We start from the raw sequence: 21,607 nt of genomic DNA on the forward strand, positions 1-21,607 counted from the left end.
AGCTTTTTGCGTATATAGAAATTTGAAAAAGCTTGCGGTTTCGGATATATAAAGCGTCAAAAATTCAAATTTTACAAATTTCAAGAAGCGATAAGTTGAGGGTGGAGATAGAAAAGAATTTTCTTTTAAGGAAATAAACTATTTATTAGTAGGGTATAACTTTTAGAGGGGGTGAGATAAGTAGAAATTTTGTTCTACTGAAATAAGTTTCTAGTAAAAATCTATGTACATATAAAATTTCAGCTTTCTATATTCAAGGGTGTAGAAGTTTTGTAAACTAAAAAATGTCCACGGACGGACGGACGGACGGACAGAGTGAAACTAATAAGCACTTTTTTTAAAAAATTTTGGGAATAGTGCTAACAACTAAAACAGTAAAATACTAAACAATTTAATAAAATACCAAGCAAAACAAAAAATTTTCTGAAAAATCTTTATTATTCTGTATTGTCCTTTTTTTGTGTCTTGAAATTATAGTCTATTAGATTACCCTACAAAATATTTCCAAAAATTTCTGTAATATCAGAACTACAAAGGAAATTTACGATTAAATTAAAAAAAAACAATAAAAACAAGCTTTTTCGCAACAAATTGATTACAAAGCTTGTCTTCAAACACCCATAAGCTATGCATACAAATCTGAGTAGGCAAACGTACCAACCTCAGGTGGGCCAATAGAACGACGTGTAACGCGATAAGGAAGTTGTGTCCCAAGTACCACTTGTGTTGCACAGATCCCTTGTATCTCCCCGACGCATGGATATTGACGCGGTGATAGGGGGCTCTAACTGGACACTGTCTGATTGGCGAATGTGCCGAAGAACGCCCTGCACACGACTCCTGTAGGAGGGCGCTTGCGAACCCAAGGCAAAAGTTTCTAGGATTCTACTTCTTGCAGTGGCTTTCGACTTAGCAAATGTAAATGTTAGAGCCATTGGACTGGTCCTCTAACTAAGAAATTGCTATATTTCATGACGAACTTAAAACACCCTTTTTTTAGTTTTAAAAAAAATATTTTTTTATTAAATGAAGATTAATTTAATGCAATCGAAAGAGCTTAAAGATAACAGAAGTCTTAATAAAAACGAAACTGGGAACCCCTCTCTCGTTTTTTCTAGGTAACTTTTATGAAATATATTCAAATATGCAAAAGCTTTGTTGGGAGTTGCGTTATTTACAATATCGCATTGTACCTTATTTTTCCTGGGAAAAGGGAGACAGCGATTGGCATGCATCTATAGCAAAATCACATAGGGCTGCCAACGTTTTGGAATTGCTCTCGTACTCTGTATAAAATAGAAAAATATGTATTTTGTTCTTTTTATTCTTTTAATTATTTAAATGAAAAAATTATACCAGTGTTGCTTCGTTTTCCAAATATGCTTCCATTGAAAGGTGGTTTTCTATAAGTTGACTCCACTGTTCCATAAAAACTTATGCTTAAGAATAAACAAAATGCGAATAATACAGAAAATCTAATAGAAATCATGTTTAATAGTTAAAAATCGGTTATGTTTTTCTTTATTTTTCTTTGTTAAGCTGATAATTTTCAGGAAACAACTGATGACAAATTGAGTTCACACATCCTTTTTATATACCACTTTTTCATCTGAAAGGTTAAAAATTCTACAATTGAATTATACTTTGTTTCTATAATTATTGGTTATTTTATTTTCAATTATTGCAAATTTCTTAAGGGAGATCTCCCACACATATAACATATTGTGGTGATTCACATCATAAGTAAATATATAAATGTTTCTGAATTTTTATAACAAAATAATTGATTACATTCAAGGAAAAATTAATATTTTGAATACTTTTGCTAATATGTACACTTTTGTCCACATGACTAGGCATGCGAAAATTATTTACATTTAAATTAAATGATCATTTTGTCTAAGAAAAATCTATTATACTCATTTAGCTTCCTATATCCACTACAGTGGTCTCTTATGCATTTTAGAACCTGTCTAATATGCTTGAAAAATTTCTTCCATAAGTGTATCATATATTTCCATATGTTTTGAAACTGCTTTGTTGTTTTTTGAAACTCTCTTGTTCAAAACTTTCTAATACAATGTTAAATATCAAAAGTTTTATCATATAGTAATAGCATATTACCGAAAATTTATTGACAATGTCACTGGAAATAGCATACTAAAATTTGCTTTTATATTTGCTTTTATTCTCATCACCTGATTCGAAACACATTTTATAAAGTAAAGAAACAAAAAATTTTAACCACACTGTACCAGTGGAAAATTAAATTTTTTTGTTAAAAAGTTCTGTTAAATTATGCAAATTAGTACCATGATCTTCCACTATTTAGTTTTTTTTTATTATCAAGGAATTTGAAAGTATTTGTCAATATCCTATGGTTACTTTTCTAAAATACATATTAATATTGGCATTTGGTTTTACCAAGCAATATTGTACTATTGCCTTATTTTTGAAAAATTAGATTTCTGTTAAGAAATATAATAATTATTAAGGTTCCATTTCAAAGTCCCAATTCAATAAAATAGTTCAATATAATTGTTCTTTTATTATAAAACATTCTTGTTTAATAATTTGCTAAAACAATATGCAACCACTGGGATTTTATGTAGATCAACAAAGGGAAAAAGTGAACATATGTACATATATAATTATCATCCATGTGTACTCGTATGTTTATACTATTCATTTTATCGTTAATTAATTTTTAGTTTTTCAATTATTACGATCTAAATTAAAACTAAATAAAAAGCTTGTTAATTTTCAGCAACACAAGTTTTGGCAAATACAATTTCATCACGTGCTCCGATCTATTCGGAAACTATTTTTCAATTACTATGTTCAAATATTAATTAGTTTTCCAAATCAAAGTTTTACTAGTTGACTAAATTTTGGTTATCGGTGTATTTCAAGTAAATATTTAAGATAGGATTAAGTAGTGTAATTATTAACTTGGTCATACCAATTAACAAATTTTTCAAAAATTTTTTTTTTTCAATGGTTGATAATTTTTCCGAAATATAATTCTTTTTTACCGACCATATTGTGTATACAATAGGTAGGTTATGTGATGGCAACAAATTTTGCATATCGAGTTTTCGGTTTGAATGCACTTTTCCATAGTAGGGAAGTGTAAGTAGACTATTTTTAGCAACCTGTCGCTCTGTCGGCCTGTCTGTCTGTGTGTGCACGCGTATATCTCAAGATCGGCTGAACCGATTTTGATGAAATTTTATATGTAAGTTTATTTCTACCATGGCACGGATCGATCAACTTTTGGTATATATCAGGCCTCGGGAACTGCACTTTTTAGCGGGCCTGTTTTACATTTTTGAACATTTTAAAGAAAATATTCAACCGATTTACTTAAAATTTAATATATAAGCTCAGCTCGACCGTCCGCGAAAATTCCTATGTTTTGGAAGAAATCAGGCATCGGCAACTAGACGTTTACTACGGGCCAAATATACATTTTTGTGTATATAAAGAGAAATAATCAACCGATTTCATTGATTCCTGGTATTAAAACAATGAACATATAAAGTTTTTGGAAAAATCAGGGCTCGAAAACTGATTTGCGGGCCGATTTTACATTTTTCACCATTTTGAAGAAAATATTCAACCGATTTACTTGAAATTTCATATATGAGCTTTGCTCGACCGTCCGTGAAAATTCCTAGCTTTTGGAGGAAATCAGGCATCGGCAGCTGGACGTTTACTGCGGGCCAAATATACATTTTTGTGTATATGAAGAGAAATAATTGACCAACTTCATTGAAATTTAATATTTGAATTCGTCGTATTAAAACAATGAACATGTAAATTTTTTGGAAAGATCAGGGCTCGCAAACTGAGGTGCGGGCCGATTTTACATTTTTCACCATATCTACGGAACGAATTGATGGAATTTCTTGAAATTTGATATTTGAGTTCTGGTTGTTACCGAAACTTACTGGCGAGCATTTCAGGGAATTCGGGTGCGAAATTTTACTAAGAGCCAAATTTACATTTTTCTAGGTATATTAACTATAAGCTTACTAAAGTCCTAAAAATTGAAAAGAAGTATTTAACAGACATTTTTATAATATTCTGTAACACTTTCATTTAACTAGACAATACACAATGCGGTTGGTTATGTGCTGACCACGTCAGATTTTTTTTTTATTGGTGTGAAAAGAAAACTTTCTTTTATTCGGAATAAAATACTTTTTTTATTTTTTGCTAATTATATTTCGTGCGCTACATATGCACTTTATCAAAGCTGATTTTCTTCTGAAAATGAGAAGTTATAAAATTTGGAAAGGGGAGGACAATGTCCTTAATCCTTCTTAGTTGGTTTTATGATTGGAAAGCTCAATTCCCTTAAATTAAATCTTGCAAATAGCACATTTATCTTCAACTTAAACCTAAAACATGAATTATACCACAAAATAAATTTTGCATAAATTTGAGAGAAATATTAATCTAATGATTTAAAAAAAAATATTTTTATTATACTTACGATTACGGTAACACTTTGTTTGTATAAAAGTATAAAGGAGCTCACAACTTCAAAAAAATAGGGAAGATTAATATGATATTTAGCGAACTCGTAGGTATAATAACATGAAAGGGAGATTAACTACAGAGAAATGCTGCTCTAGCAACATAAAATATTTTGCTAGCATTTTGCAGAGAGTGGTTAATTTGGAAATTCAATTCAACATCCTAAACTTTGCTGCCGATACGTAAATTTTATTACAGAGAAATATGTGTATCTTACAGAGAAATATTATTATCTTGATCATGATTTGGAACGAGAGCAATCTTTTTAATCGTGACTTGCTAAATATGTTTTTTTTTCTTTTTTTTGATATTGATATATCGCAATCGTAATTATAATAAAACAAAGGTACAAACCAAAGTGAAGGGCTGTACTGCTTAGATGCGTCCGGTTACACAGATAACACTTTTCTCATTTTTCTTATTGAAATCGTGACAAACTGGCAATTATATCTCCTAGAACTAGACCCTTTGCATATGCAAATCACTAAGACACCATTATGCAGTATAACTAAGAAAATATTCTAGAACCCAATTTAGTTTTTTAAATAAATACTTTTTGAAACGGCTTTTGAAATTTGAAAAAAATTAAAGAAAGAAATAAAAAAAAGTCGTCTAATTTTTTTCAAAAAAGAAGCAAATTTAAAATTTGCATTGTGGATATTGTGTCAAGCGATGAGGAGGGTCACAATTTACATTTGATTGAGTACATTTAAAATACTATAAAATTTAAAGAAAAACTTGCATAAGTTTAATTGGAAATGAAAAAGTATCTGTCAAATACCATAAGTGTAGACAGAAATTTCGTGAAAACTTTACTAAACATAACTGTACCAATGAAAAATGCAATTTGAATGTAGAGTATGATATCATTATATCCAAACTCAAATATATTGCAGAAAAAATATAAAATTTGTGTAACCTTGTAACATTTTTTTATGAGAAGTATCATGATATTAGCAAAGAGCTAACAAAAATTAGTGGATAAAAATAAAGGTATAAGGAACTAAATAAAATGTTTAATAATGAAATTATAAATTTATGAAAATGTGCATATAATCTTAAACGTGCAAATGTTAATAAGCAAATAATTTTCAAAATTCATTTTGATTTTTTGATTACCAATTTAGAAATTGTATATAAAGTTACTGCTGCGGTAAAGGCGTAAGTGCTGGTGTAAATGTTTGAAAACATAAGGATTGTCGTAGTATTAAAGCGACATACTGTGAAAGTAAAAAATTATACCGATTAGAACAAAGCACTTGGAAAAATGGAACTTATCCCAAATATGAAAAAATCTTTGTTTATGAGGAAAAAAAGGTTTTAAAAGACCTACTCGAATACAAAAACTTATGAATATTCGATGTGTTACCCAATAATACTGTGGAAATCTTCAAATATGCAAAATTTCAAAAATGTAGAATACTTGTCTGTCTATACATCAGCTGAAAAAGCGTTCGCTAAATTTGATAATGCCTCGTAAAACATTTTTTTAAAAAATAAAGAATTGTAGACACTTTGTTGGCAAAACAACCTAAAGATAATTCATCAAAAAGTTTTCGCTAAATTTGACAATACCTCGGAAAAAATTATTATAAAAAATAAGGAACCTGTAGACACTTTATTGGCAAAACTCTTTGAAGATAATTCATCAAAAAATGTAGTAGGTTCATTGAATCACCAGCAGTGATGAATATGAATACAGCACCTTAGAAGACCAAATTTTGTTAATAATACAAATTTTTTACTTTTAAGATTTTAATTTCGTTAAATAATGGATTTTTTCGTTATCTTTTTCTTATTTTTAATATCTATAATACTAACAATTCTTTTGAAATGAGTAATTCATAATTTTATTTAAGATTCTGCCTCATTTAAAACACTATGTTAAAGTTTATTAAAAAAATTAGATAAAGTGGATGAAGAAGTATTTTGTAATATAATTTATGGAAACTTGGATAGTAGCAACTTAATTGTAAAAATTCCGGGAGTATTAAGGGATGCTGGGAGTTTATCGATGTTCAAGCACCGACAATTCTGATTCTGATTTTTTGTAGCAATAGGTGAACTTACGCACAATAACAAAAATACTGCTTGGTCGACGATTTTAATTTTGATTTTTTGAAACACGAAAATCTGAATACGTGAACACTTGTAGATTGTTTGAAATTAAATGGTTATACTATTCTTAACGCTCTACGACAATGTTCAGTTATAATTCTACTGGTTTTCTGCAGGTTGATTTTAAATTAGTTATATGAGAACTCTGTTAGCAATAAAAGATTAATATTTTATATTTTACATGTGTTTTATTCAAAATATGAAGTAAGAGTGTATACAGTTAAATGAATAAATATTCATTTAATTGTATGTATATAGAAAAAAAAATGCAAAGTTAAAAGGAGATAAGTACTCGTATATGTATATAATTTCATATGGAATAAATTAGAAATTAAACAATAGTCATGGTGAAGTTTAAACTCTTCTAAACTACACCAAAAAAGATAACGAATTAATTAATTTATTCAGATAATTTAGTAAATTTTTGCTGCTTTGATTAAGTTTTTGCTGAAGATATCTGGTGTTATTTTTTCTGTTGCGATGTAACGTAAGTCATTTATATTTTTCTGGTACGCTCTCTAACATAATTGGCATAAGCTTAAGTTATTTCTATAAACTATTGTTGGATGCTTTACCAACTATGAGTATCTCAGTTCACAAATTAGATTTTTTAAATATATAGCTTCTTAAGTAGTGGCAGACAATCCATATATTCTACTTCTGTGCTGCTTAACGCTATTAAAGTGTGTTTCTTCGTTTCCCACAACAATTGTACCGCCTCCGATAAAAAAAACATATCCAGTATGTTCGTATAAGCTTTAAAAAACTCTCCAAATTTTGCAAAAATAAGCTTGAAATTTATTGTGCTATTTAAGTACCTCAAACTTGTTTAACTGATTTTAAATGTTAAATATATTAAAAACCCCTTGCGATTTAATAATTTCTTTAGATTCGGAAAAGTCGACAAACTCCCAGGTTTTATTTTTTATTAAAGCGTAATATTCCAATTTCATTGGTTTTAAACACATTTCTGAATCTTCTCGATTTAAAGCATCCTTAGCAGTTAATAAGTTATATTGGAGATTAGTTTCATCTTTTAACATAATGTGTTTTTTTGTGGTGTTCGAAGCTGGCAATTGACGTTGCAGACCACTCTCTGCCCAAAATTGTTTAGATTATGCTTTAAATATTCACCACCATTGTCGGCTCTTATACTTTAAACTCTCTTTCAAGTATGGTTTTCTAATAAAGCTTTGAGTTTTTAAAACAACTAAAAGCTTTATTTTTTTCTTTAACAAAATATACAAAATATTTTCGGGAAAAATCGTCTGCAATTAAAAAAAAATCTGATGTGGTCAGCACATAACCGACCGCCTTGTGTATTGTCTAGTTAAGTGTTACAGAATATTAAAAAAATGTCTGTTAAATACTTCTTTCCAATTTTTAAGACATTAGTACGCTTATAGTTAACAAACCTAGAAAAATGTAAATTTGGCTCTTAGTACAGGTTCGTTTTGTGCTACCCGAATTCCCTGAAATGCCCACCAGTTAGTTTCGGTAATAACCAGAACTCAAATATCAAATTTCAAGAAATTCCATCAATTCGTTCCGTATATATGGTGAAAAATATAAAATCGGCCCGCAAACCACTTTTCGAGCCCTGATCTTTCCAAAAAATTTACATGTTCATTTTTTTAATACGAGGAATTGAAATATTAAATTTCAATGAAATCGGTCAATTATTTCTTTTTATATACGCAAAAACGTATATTTGGCCCGTAGTAAATGTCCAGTTGCACATGCCTGATTTCTTCCAAAAGTTAGGAATTTTTGCGGACGGTCGAGCAAAGCTCATACATGAAATTTCGAGTAAATCGGTTGAATATTTTCCTCAAGATGGTGAAAAATGTAAAATCGGCCCGCAAATCAGTTTTCGAGCCCTGATCTTTCCAAAAATTTATATGTTCATTGTTTTAATACGAAGAATTCATATATTAAATTTCAATGAAATCGGTTGATTATTTCTCTTTATATACACAAAAATGTATATTTGGCCCGTAGTAAAGGTCTATTTGCCGATGCCTGATTTCTTCCAAAACATAGGAATTTTTGCGGACGGTCGAGCAAAGCTTATATATGAAATTTTAAGTAAATCGGTTGAATATTTTCTTCAAAATAGTCAAAAATGTAAAACAGGCCCGCTAAAAAGTGCAGTTCCCGAGGCCTGATATATCCCAAAAATTGATCAATCCGTGCCATGGTGGAAATAAACTTGTATATAAAATTTCATCAAAATCGGTTCAGCCGAACTTGAGATACACGCGTGCACACACAGACCGACAGACCGACAGGTTGCTAAAAATAGTTTACTTACACTTCCCTACTATGGAAAAGTGCATTCAAACCGAAAACTCGATATGCAAAATTTGTTGCCATCACATAACCTACCTATTGCATACACAATGCGGTCGGTAATAATACTTTGCACCGCCTAATGACCTAGTTCGTATCGATCCGCATAAGTCACTGTGTATTAGCACTAAAATTTCAATTGCTCTTGTAGTTGACGATATAAATGGTAAACAAGTCATGTTTCCATTTCAGCAAGTTTCGAGATAAACCTTTTGGTTTTATGTGCTCAAATCTCTCGCGCCATAATCGAAATATTGGTGAATTTTCATAAATTAAAGTACAACTTTTAATTAATTGTTTCATACTGTTTCATTTCAAAAATACACAAGCCGTTTTTTCTTCATAACTATTTGCCTCGATTTGTTTTTTATAATTGCTTTTTCATTTTTAATTTCAAGAATTAATCCGTTTTCGCATGCTTTTGTTAATGATGTAGAATTAATGCTAATAGCGGAACAAACATTACTTTTTTAAATTCTGTTTCACAAAATTTTGTATTTAATAAGACTTTTATTTCCTAGTTTTACTTTTTCAGAAAAAGTTTCTGTAGTTGTAAATAAATTTTTGTTGCAGCACGTATAGCTTGTAGTTTCACAAGATATCAAATATCCACATGTTTGGGTTGAGCTACATAGCTGCTAAATGTGCATTAATATTGAACATAATAGAAGAAATGCCCTATCCAAATATGTGGATATTTGTAGTTCCATTATGAAATTTGTACATGTTTGGATTGAGCTATAAAGCTGCTAAATATGCATTAATATTTAGATAGAAAATGTTGTATTTTATCTTTTAGATCGTTGGCGTTCACGTTCTTTTCAATTTGACGCATAATGGGTCCTTTTCTACAAATGTAGCGATTAAGTCAACTGCAAGGAACTTAGCTGCGATTGAATCGACTTTGACTGACTGGGTTGATATTTACTATTTTAAGAATGCTCATTTGACACCATCACTTTTCATTCAAATGACTTTTTTTTACATTCTACATCCACCAATTTGGTTTTAAGAATATAGACACTTATAAAACTTGAAAACAATATATACCGGCTAACTTGAAAGTAATATAGTTACAGAAATTGATCTTGAATTTCGATTTTGCTTTCTAATTCAGCTAATTTATATGTAATTTCAAAAAAATTTTATATGACATGCCATATCTTAATTTTCAGATATCTTTAGACTAATAAATCGTTTAAAGAGTGAAACTTTATACGCTGGATCCTTAGATTGATATGCCCTTTATAGCATTTCCCAAGCTTGCTTTGAGGTGCAGTTTTTTACATGAATTATCTGGGATGATTCTACACCAAATAAAATTGTCGCTAAACCTTTGTAATCCTTTGCAACTTATCTCGTCAGCTGGTCTACGGCTTCCGATGGTGCTAAACTGCCATCTTCGCATTTTCAAATTTCACTATGGCTTAGTATCGATTTCATCTATACATTTTCTTTTACTTAGAAGGAAAAAAGAAATACAAAGTGAAAAGGACATAAGTGTATGTAAACAATTTCATATGAAATAGTTTATAAATTAAACAATAATGATGGTAACGTTTTGTAAGTTCCAACCAACCCAAAATCTGATCACATTGCCTTATTATCACAAATTGGTTCACGTGCGGCGAATAAGTCTTAGCCAAACAATAACTTATTTTATATTAACAGGAAAAAATCAGTTCAGGGACTTAATTATTGTCAAAATTTTAATTCACAGAACTGTAAAACTGTTTGTTAAGATTTTGTATCTAAAACAAAACTTAAGTTTGCATCTAAAACAAAATCAGAAGCACAACAAATCATAATTCATACACATACACAAACACTTATCTTAAAATCAGAGTTTCTTTGGCTTTCTTGGTCATTTTTATTTTTATATTTTTTTATTGCCGAAGACAAGGGCAAAGGAATTCCACGCTCCAGCCACCGCGGTCTGTCGTGGCTTATTGAAGCCCACCCATATCCCACTTAAACTACCATAGCACAAAAAAATACCCGCAGACATAGCTCAGGAAGTTTGACATGACTTCTGTCGCATTGAGAAAGTTCCGATCAAAGCATTTGCAACTTCTGATAGCCCGAGTAAAGTAAACACACAGAATTGGTATGGCTATCTCCTCGACATCCCGGCAGAACCTACACAAAAGCGAGTCCAATTTACCCATTTTATATAGAACCTGATTTCGGTCCATTCCAAGCTGTCTTTAATGGCGGGAATTGATAGTCCACAGAAATGAAAGGGTCGAAGCAAATGGGCGTTACTCTGTTTATTGCAAAATCTGCCTTTAATGGCAGCTATTACCTGAGCCGATAGAGGTGCCAAAAGTGCCGCCGACTGATTGAGAGCATATAGATGGTGAGATTTTTATATCTCCTTTCTAAGTTGCCACTCAGGCATATTTCAGTTGCATGTATTTCAGCTTGTAACACCGAGCTCGCACTTATCCGTATGTCTGGCCGCTCTCCATACGCACCCGAGTCCGTTTTGGAGCCATCAGCGTACCGAACACTAGAACCACTCCGAAAAACAAAGCAACCCTGTCCTCACTTGCGTCGATCAGGACTATCTCGTATCGCTGATTGAAGTCATATCGCGGGAGGCAGACGGAAGAGGTGGACACCCCCAGAATTAGGTCGCTCTCGACAAAAGCCACATGAGTGTCTTGGGGCAATTTTTTACCTGCGATATCATCACAAGCTGGTGGTCGAGTGCGTAAGCGACAGGGAATTCTCTGACCGTTTGCTTCGCGAAGCATTTCAGAGCCCCAACTGTGACAGCTGCCACCTAGTGCTCATTAAACCTCCATGACGGTGACAAATGGGCAACTGAACAGACTTCAGACCAATTAATGAGCGCACTCTTGGGCTGAAAACCTCATACTGTATATATTGGAATCAACCAGGAAAAATGGCAGAGATAGTGGATGAAACATTAAAGCAAACATTATTCTATTTATTACAGTAGTGATGAGAGATCTAGATTATATGCAACTGGTTTTTATGTGGAAAAGAAAACACGGAATCACGTAATATTTTTCGATCCTGTTAGTGATAGAGTCTGTGTGCTGAAAGTAAAAGGGAAATTCCAAAATGTTACACTAATTTCGCTGCATGCAACAACTGAAGAAAGTAATGATGATGAGAAAGATATCTTTTATGATGAGCTATCTAGGCAATGTGATAAAGTCGACCACAACTACTAAAATCTCATGTCTGGATATGAGATTTTAGTAGTTGTGGTCGACTACAATGCTAAGATTGACAAAGAAGATAGTGTTAAGCAGGAGTCTGGATTACATTTTCTTCATCAGTATACCAGTGAAAATGAAATACTAGAAAAATATTGCACTAGAAAATAATTTATGGATCAGTAGTGTATCTCCAATTTATTCCAGCATAAACAAATACATAAGCACGTCGGAAAAATACCTGGCGGAAGAGGTGCAAACCAATCGACCACGTTCTAATCGATGAAAGGCATAAATCCACCATTACGTAAAATCGTGTAGGGGAGCAAATTAAGACTCTGATCACTTTTTTGTTAAGCTGAGAATATGGAAAAGGATTTCTATGATAAATTCAAGGAATCTATTTAAGTGTATCAAGTGGAATACATAAAAATTGAAAGAGGAAAATATAAAGGCTCAGTAACAATATGCAGGAACTTAATAGAGGAAACGACAAAAGAGGCTTCAACAGAGGCTCTGTGACATCAGCCAAGAGAAAACAATAATTACTGGTACGACGCAGAGTGCGAAAGACTCAATGATCGTAAACATGAAGCGTAGAAAAAGTATATAAGTAATGTAAGCATGGAAGAAGTATATAACAGGAGCTGGAAGTAGTCGATTAAATTATGAAAAGAAAAAACGAAAAGAAGTTAATCATAAGAATGAAAAAAAGAGATGAGCTTAATAACAAAACTAGTCGTGTGTGCTTGCATTGCAAGCCTTGCAAGTATTATGCCTGTAGTTTTAAAATTGTGTTCCATTTTGTGGCTGAGATATTTTAAGTTTACTTTATTTCTTCAAAAACACACCCGTAATATAGATACATATAGATATGCTTTTTTCTAATAAATAATAAGATAAAACCTAAAATAGGAAAAGTTCTGAAAAATAATTACCAAAAAATATATAATTAAGCAAATAATTAATTCCTTTGAGATCTAATACCTTTGAGTAATTTATTTTAGAACCTCGATTTGAGTTATATCGCATAAAATCTTAAAATACTTTTTACAATAAGCACTTTAAGAGATAAATTACTATATACGCATAAAATAATTCGCCATTAAAATGCATGCATGTGTGTATTTGGAGTTTTAATACATGCGAATAAAATGCGTGTTTGTGAAATGAGTTACCACCAATGCTAACGTATATAGGGTAATGCATATAGCATACGATTTCTATGCAAAAAGTCCCAGGTTCGAACCCTGAAAAATGCGATTTGCCAGATGAACTTTTTTTTATTGATAATTAAAACTTTACAATTTTCTTAAGAAAGTGTTCACTTTTTGTTATAACTCACACTTCCAAAAATGAATTCATATACAATATTAAAATACTACCAAAAGTAAGTAAAAAATTACCCCTAGAGGATGTAGTACCATTTTGTAAAAAACGATTACAAAGCATCTTGGGAGGGGGTGAAGGGGGAGGGCGGGTGGAATTCTTGCTTTTTCTGGGACCCTAGAGGCAAAACTCTATCTTATGCCTTTTGTCCCATGTCTCTAGCCCTTCTAGAAGTACCCGTACTTTTTACCATCTGAGAAGTAGCTATATACTTACGTATTTCAAAAGGTTGCGCATAAAAATTTGCTCTTTTTTTACCTGTGGAATTTTTTCTTTATTCAAAATTCTTTTTTTAAATTTTTTTTGTTTTAAAGCTTTTATTATTATTATTATGATTATCATTTCCACTGGCGGTCACTTACGAACTAACTACTTAAAAATTATCCACGATTTTATTTCCAATACTATTTTTTATTAAAAGTGAAAATTGCTTGATTGGCAATTTTCACTTATTATTTAAAATTTATTATTCTAATAAAAATGTTTTTTTTTTATTTTTTTTATAATTACTTGCGCAATGCTAGTGTCTCATTACAATTAAATTAAAATTTAGGTAGTTCGATGAATTGCAAATGGATATTACATAACGTATTACGTTAAAAGAAAAAGTTGTCATTTATTAATCAAAAATAACAACAAGTAAATGTTAAAGTAAAGGTTTTATTTATTGAAACGGTAGAGGGCAATCTTTATTTGAATTTATTGATGAATGCCCGGGCAATTCTGTTTTACTCAGCGTGTCATGCAGAGTAAAACATGGTGGTGACGTAACACCTCCGCCCTTAAGATCCGACTCCGTGCGGATTTTGTTAAAAACAACATTTAGCTTGGGTTTTGAAGTGTTGAGGTGAAATTTGAAATAAATAACGAAAATAAAAATTAAAATTAAAACTACTACTATAATACAATCGGTCCCAACACTCGTGTACCACTTCACTGTGTGAGAGTATTCCAATTGTTCTATTATTTCGGTATTATTAATGTGTTTGAGGTATAGTTCTTCTAAGTTAAATTCCGTTTTTATCCTTTCGATCGTTATGTCGCGTTCTATATACGGTAATATCTTGGCTGAATATTCTTTTTGATAACTTTCCTGCATAAAATTATCAATAGCAACTTTGCAATTCACGAACTTTACAATATTATTCCCTTTTATTTTAAATTCGTTTTGTTGTTCACAATTATTAATTAATAAGGTTTCTTCTAAATTTTTTGTTACAATTACATTGTCTGTTACTGGAAAAATATCGCTAGTTAAATTTTTCAAGTAATTACATTTCATTTTTTTTATGTTTAGTAAGTTTGCTATACAACTATCATCAAAGCTTTTTAGATCTGTTTTTGTTACAATTTTTTTTTCAGTATCTTCAAAAACACTTTGCTTGCAAGTAATTATTTTATTTATTTTGGTATCTAATTCTAAGCTATTATTTTTATTTGGAATTTTTACAATTAAGGTTTTAAAACAAATTTCTTGTGAAAAAATTGGAACTGAAAGCGTAAAAATAATATTATTTTCTTTAAATAAAACTGCATTTTTTATAAATGGTAACATTTCAATAGTAATATTCAAATATTTAATTTCCTCATAACTGAGAATATTTTTTGATAATATTTCAAGTCTGCTAGCTAATATAATTTCTTTAAAATTTTTTATTTGATTTAATACAGTATTAATATTCTCATTTAACTCTAATTTAATGCTTAACAATTCCAATTTTAAATCAATTTTTGTTATATCATTCTTTAACTCATCAATACTTTCTTTAATTTTACTTTGAACACTATTAATATGATCTGTTATGTTTTGGATTTGATCCGATAATTTTGTATTAATGTAGACTTGTTGGTTTAAATTTCTAGTGATTTTGTCATTATTGCCTTTTAATATGTCGAAATGTTGCTCTATTTCTATTCTATCATCGTCGTCCATCACCCCGGCTAAAATGTGAAGGCCGCTACCGACAAAATTAAACAAACCTCTTTTATTTACGTGATAAGGAATTAGTGTCATAAATTCTTGTTTTAAATGTTCAAAATTGTGTAAAAGATTAGTAGGTATTTCTGTCTTCTTATGTAGGTGGATAATATTAGTCTGAATTTTGTTGATAGTTTCTTCATATAAATTTAAATCTACGATATGCAATATTTTTTCGAAATTTCTTACAATTCTTAATTCGGAATCTTGTAATAAGATATAACCATTTCCAGCTTGTAATTCGTTAATTTCGATTTGTGAACAATTAATGAGAGTTATGTTGCAAAACACAATTACAATAAAAATAAGAGCTGAAATAGTACAAAATCATTTCAGCAAGAATTTATGTGTGATGTCATATGATTAAGTAAAAATTTTGTTGTTAATTATTCAAAGGGTTAATAAGTTTTAATTTTTTATCGAATTAGTGCTGACATAAGCTAAAATGGTTTTATAAAGAGTTCAGAATCTTTTTATTGTGTTATTTGTTTTTTTTTTTTTTTTTTTTTTTTTTGTATTATAAAAAAAAATTTCAAGGTTGTTGTTAGTATTATTAGTACTGACAGATTCTTATTTAGTTATTAAGATTAGATGTGAGAAAAAAAAAATTTTATGATAAGATTATGATGCATAAATTTATTTGTATTTAATAAAAGTAACGAGACTTATTGTATAAAAATGTAACGAAAGTATTTGAAAATCAAACCTAAGATTTTGTGAAGTTTGCTAAAAATCATATGGTATTTTGAAGTCGCGCGATTTGTCAGGTTAAAAAAAATATTTTTCTTTTCTTCATAATAGAAGAATCTATTTTTAATTTTGGAACTTAAGTTTTTTTCTGAATTGATTCAAATAACGAGGATAGTTTTCGTTATTAATTTTAAAATGAGATTCACTTTCTTTCTCGATTTGGATCCTTTTATGAAGAGGTTGCAATTTGGTAATTCTATTAAGTTTAAGATAAGTACATGCTTTTTCTTTTTTTCGTTTTTTGTTCATAGTATTAATTTTTTTGGTTTTAGATGTTAATAGTTTTTCGTGGATGGCAGGATAATCTGTAGTTTTTACGCTACCGTTTATGAAATCAATAGGTTTTCTACCTGTAGAGGAATGGATTGTTTCATTGTAAGTTTTAACACTTTTTATAACTGGATCTTCGTCCATAGGTAAATTTTCTTCCTTTTGTATTGCGTATAAAATTCTGATATGTTCATTTAACGTATTGTGGAATCTTTCGATATCCGCATTACCCGAGTGGTTATTGGGTGTTGTAAAATGTACCGCAATTCCTTCATTTTCTAAAAAGTTTTTGAAATTTAAACTGTTAAAGCCCTTTTCCTGATCTGTTATAATTTTTTTAGGTTTGCCAGAAGATGAGATGTATTGCATAAAGGCATTTTTTAAATCTATCCAATTTCTGGACTTAATTGGTATTACATGTGCATGTTTCGAGAATTTGTCAATTACTGTTAGGTAAGCATTTCCTTTGCTTTTAAACCAAATATCAAGGTGGATTATTTCTAGTGGTTTGTGAGGAGTCTCAGTAATTTTTAGTGGTAGATTTAAGGGTTTCCTTTCATATTTTGCTACATTGCAAATGTGGCAATTATTGAGTAATTTTTGAATTTCTTGTTTCAATTTTGGATAATAATATTTATTTTTTAAGCTTTGATAAACATTATTCATACCTCTGTGATTTGTTTTTTGGTGTTGATCAAGAATTAGCTCTTGCAATTCATATCGACATAAAATGTCTTCAAGTAAAAACGAACACTTATTTAATTTTAACGATTTATTTTTTGAAAAATGCTTTAAGTAAACATTTCGAAATTCATTGTAAGTTGGGAGGTCATCAATCATTATACCAATTATTCCCTTAGGTGGTATATGATGTTTTAAGATGTTAATCATGAAATTTTCATCCGGTTTAGGATGGTAAAATATTTTTCTCGTTCTATCGTAGACCTTTTTTACTCTAGTTTGAATGTGGGGCCCAATGTTAATAATAATTTGTGTTTTGTACACATTTAGAGGTAATTCAGAAATAGGGATGTATTCTGTACTATCCTCTTGCGCAGAATGAATAGTAGCATCAGTTGAGCGTATTTCCACATCATCCAAATAATTTTCATGTGGACTATTATTTGAATTAGTTTCCACGTTTTCATTAGTGTCTATAGTCGCGTGTGCAGAACTGATTTCATCTACTTCAATATCGTTAGTTAAATTGTTACGTGCCAAAAATATTTCGTTTTGAAATATTGCAGTATTTTGTAGAGGTACAGGAACGCAATAATCCTTTTCTTCACTTTCATTGAAGCATAAAGGGATTTCGTTACCTGTATTCAATTTTAAAATTCTATTTTTATAACTAATTTCAGCTTCGAACGGCAATAGAATATTATTGCCTATAAGCCCATCGAATTTATCATGGAATTTTAATTCTAAGAATTCTATTTTTTTATTTGAATCAAATTCAATAAAACTATCTATTGTAACTTTATTTCTACATTCTATTAAATTGGTTAATGTTTTTACATTGATTGGTTTTATTTCGGATTTGTAAATAGGATTACAAATACCTGTGTTGATGATGCTCATTGAAGCACCAGAATCTATTAAAAATATTAAAGGTCTTCCCCTTGATTGAACTTTTATATAAGGAAGCTCCGATGTTTTTTCGAGGCTTGCGAGTGAAAAATTTTCTATTTCAAAGTTTCTCTTCGATTTACTAACTTCTAAGTTGTTTACTCTACGCGTGGTACTCGTATCGACCTCCATTGGTTCGATGCGTTGAGTACCATGCGAGTTAAAATTAGAATTTGTTCTATTAAAACTATGATTATTTCTGTTATTAGTACTACTATTACTAATCTGATTAGTTCTACTACTTTGATTAAAATTATTATTTTGCGAATTTTGATTAGTATAATTATTATTTAAAGAATGATTATTTCTAATGATGTTATTATAATTTCTAGTTTGGTTAGTATTATTAGAATTATTGTAATTGGAATGGTTTTTTCTGCAAGAATAATTTTCGTTAGTAGGCTTATAAAAGTTTTGTGTACTAGGTTTGTTGAAATTTGTTTTATTTTTAAAAGGACTATAAAATGCATAGTTGCTTTCGTGCAAAATATCCATGGCTTGTTCGATTGTAGCCGGATTTCTGCAATATAAAATAGAACGCATTGGTTCCGGTAGCTTGTCTTTAAAAATATTTAAAGCAGTTTCGATATTCGTGGCAACTGTAAAAACGGAATTAGGATCAGTCTTTACCCTATTATTAAGTTGCCTTAATATCTTTTTTATTTTATTGAACAAGTCTACACTATGAGTATCAAAAGTGACTGCTCTCAATTCATCATAAATTTGTAAAGCAGTTCTACTGTCACTAAAATTATTAATTAAAACGGATTTCATATCAGACCAATTTTTTATATTGTTATTTATTTCTAACACTTCCCTAGCATTACCTACTAATTTACTTTTAACTTTATTTAACAAAATTTTTGACTACTCGTGTCATATTTTAATATTAAAGGACAAATATCGTCCACTAATTCTAAAAAAGTATAAAGTTCCTCACCTTTACCGTTAAATTCTGGCAAATTTTGAATGTACTGCATCGGGTCGATTTCCAGATGTAAGGTTGGAGTGGGTGGAGCAGCTTGAAACGGTGAAGTACCTGAAGTGGCTGAAGTAGCTGAGGTAGCTGAAAACGCTGGAACGGTTGATGTAGATGGAACGACTGGATTTGCGTCGTTAGTTGCCATATTTAAAATTTTTTGATATCTCTGCTCGAATCTTTTTTCTTTTCTAGATGCCACTTTTGATTTATTAAAAGTAGTTTTTAAAGTTCTTTTTTTTTTCAAACTTTAATGCAGTTATTTTTAATTTCAGATTTTTATTTTATTTAGGATGACTGTTATTTATTTATCTTAATTTTATTATTAAATAATATTATTTGTTTTGTTTTTAGATCACTTTAAAGTTTTTGTTTTTCTGTAGATATTAGTTTAAATTTTATTTTATTTGGATAATACTTATTTTACTTTTATTTGAATAGTTGACTTTCGGTTTTCACTTTCCAAGATCAAAATTTCAAGAAAAAATTTTTTTAGTTTCGAAAATTTTCTTTTATTGTTTTTAAATTTACTTGGAAAATTTTTTTTTTGAGTTCTATGACTGTTTTCAAGGCACAAATTTTTTGTTTGCGAATCTTTTTTTTTCTTTTTGGATCTTTGCGATTAAGATCCTCTACCGAACTGCGCCACTTACGTATTTCAAAAGGTTGCGCATAAAAATTTGCTCTTTTTTTACCTGTGGAATTTTTTCTTTATTCAAAATTCTTTTTTTAAATTTTTTTTGTTTTAAAGCTTTTATTATTATTATTATGATTATCATTTCCACTGGCGGTCACTTACGAACTAACTACTTAAAAATTATCCACGATTTTATTTCCAATACTATTTTTTATTAAAAGTGAAAATTGCTTGATTGGCAATTTTCACTTATTATTTAAAATTTATTATTCTAATAAAAATGTTTTTTTTTTATTTTTTTTATAATTACTTGCGCAATGCTAGTGTCTCATTACAATTAAATTAAAATTTAGGTAGTTCGATGAATTGCAAATGGATATTACATAACGTATTACGTTAAAAGAAAAAGTTGTCATTTATTAATCAAAAATAACAACAAGTAAATGTTAAAGTAAAGGTTTTATTTATTGAAACGGTAGAGGGCAATCTTTATTTGAATTTATTGATGAATGCCCGGGCAATTCTGTTTTACTCAGCGTGTCATGCAGAGTAAAACATGGTGGTGACGTAACAATATATATATAATGTGAAATAGGATGGTTTTTGAAGAGTTATACGAAATATGAATAAAATATAGAATTATAAAGGGAAATTCAAGGTACTGCGTAGCCTAGTAGGTAGCGTGGTAGTCTGATAGCCAGAAGGTTATTGGATCAATGCTTGCCTGGATGGTGTTCATATTTTTCTTTTTTTGGATTATTTTAAAAATTTTTTTTATTTTGTTTAAATTTTTTGTTTTATTTTTTTTAATATATAACAGATAAATATTATTATAAAAATTTAAAGAAAATTTCCAAAAAAAAAATTGTTACAATAGTTACGTACATAAATATGTATGTATATATTTTTTTAAAGCTTCCTAACTAATTTTTTTAAGCTTTCTATATGAATTGAATAATATTCAAATTTGTGGTTTGGCATATAGAAACACATAATTATTAAATCATGGGGGAAACATAAGAAATAAATTTTTCAAATAAAGAAAAGGTTTAGGCATAAATAAAATAGTATTTTTATTCAAATATATGTATGAACATTAATGTATTAGAATTGAACATTTTAAAATTTTTTTTCAAAAAATTTGAAATAAAATTTTAAGCAAAAACGTACATAATTATGAATGTATACCTGTTTTTTTTAAACTGTGGGTAAACATATAGGATTGAATTTTAAACATAAAGAAGAGGTTTAGTCAAAAACAAAATAATAATTTATGTATGTATGTAAAAATATGTGTATGAATGTATATATGAATATATGTATGTATGTTTATATGAATGGATTGGAATTTAGCATTTTTTACAGGTTTTCGTTTGGAACAATAATAATAAAATTCTAACTACATACATCAATTCATTCTAGAATACATCAGAACCGCGCCTGGGTGAACATATAGAAATAAATTTCTCAAATAAAGAAAAGGTTTAGGTTAAAATAAAATAATAATTGTATTCAAATATATATATGTACATATGAATGTAATTTTTTTAAATAAAGAAAAGGTTTAGTCAAAAACAAAATAATAATTTTATTCAAATATATGTATGTATATATAAATGTATTAAAATTTAGCATTTTACAGTTTTCCGTTTGGAACAATAAAAATAAAATTCTAACTACATACGTACATACATATATTCTGTATGTACATATATTTTTTAAAGCTTGCTGACGAAACGTAATGTTCAAAACAATAACAAATGAAATAT

The 21,607-nt window shown here is 29.5% G+C and overlaps 2 protein-coding genes across 2 annotated transcripts; both read right to left on the bottom strand.

Annotated features, from left to right (window-relative positions):
- Positions 1-999: 999 nt before the first annotated feature.
- LOC129614953 (SIFamide-related peptide) lies at positions 1,000-1,545 on the bottom strand. The gene is made up of 2 exons (XM_055529936.1): positions 1,357-1,545; positions 1,000-1,286 (listed from the first exon to the last, which is right to left on the bottom strand). The coding sequence occupies exons 1-2, from the start codon at positions 1,487-1,489 to the stop codon at positions 1,195-1,197; spliced, it is 225 nt and encodes a 74-aa protein (XP_055385911.1). The 5' UTR covers positions 1,490-1,545; the 3' UTR covers positions 1,000-1,194.
- Positions 1,546-14,259: 12,714 nt separating this feature from the next.
- Positions 14,260-19,349, bottom strand: LOC129614947 (metacaspase-2-like). Its single transcript, XM_055529931.1, has 9 exons — positions 19,163-19,349; positions 18,156-19,049; positions 17,262-18,026; positions 16,674-17,159; positions 15,763-15,884; positions 15,287-15,690; positions 14,821-15,019; positions 14,494-14,688; positions 14,260-14,421 (listed from the first exon to the last, which is right to left on the bottom strand). The coding sequence occupies exons 1-9, from the start codon at positions 19,347-19,349 to the stop codon at positions 14,260-14,262; spliced, it is 3,414 nt and encodes a 1,137-aa protein (XP_055385906.1).
- Positions 19,350-21,607: the final 2,258 nt, after the last annotated feature.

Source organism: Condylostylus longicornis, unplaced genomic scaffold, assembly GCF_029603195.1.
Source record: "Condylostylus longicornis isolate FDR11 unplaced genomic scaffold, ASM2960319v2 ptg000130l, whole genome shotgun sequence".
Lineage (NCBI taxonomy): Eukaryota > Metazoa > Arthropoda > Insecta > Diptera > Dolichopodidae > Condylostylus > Condylostylus longicornis.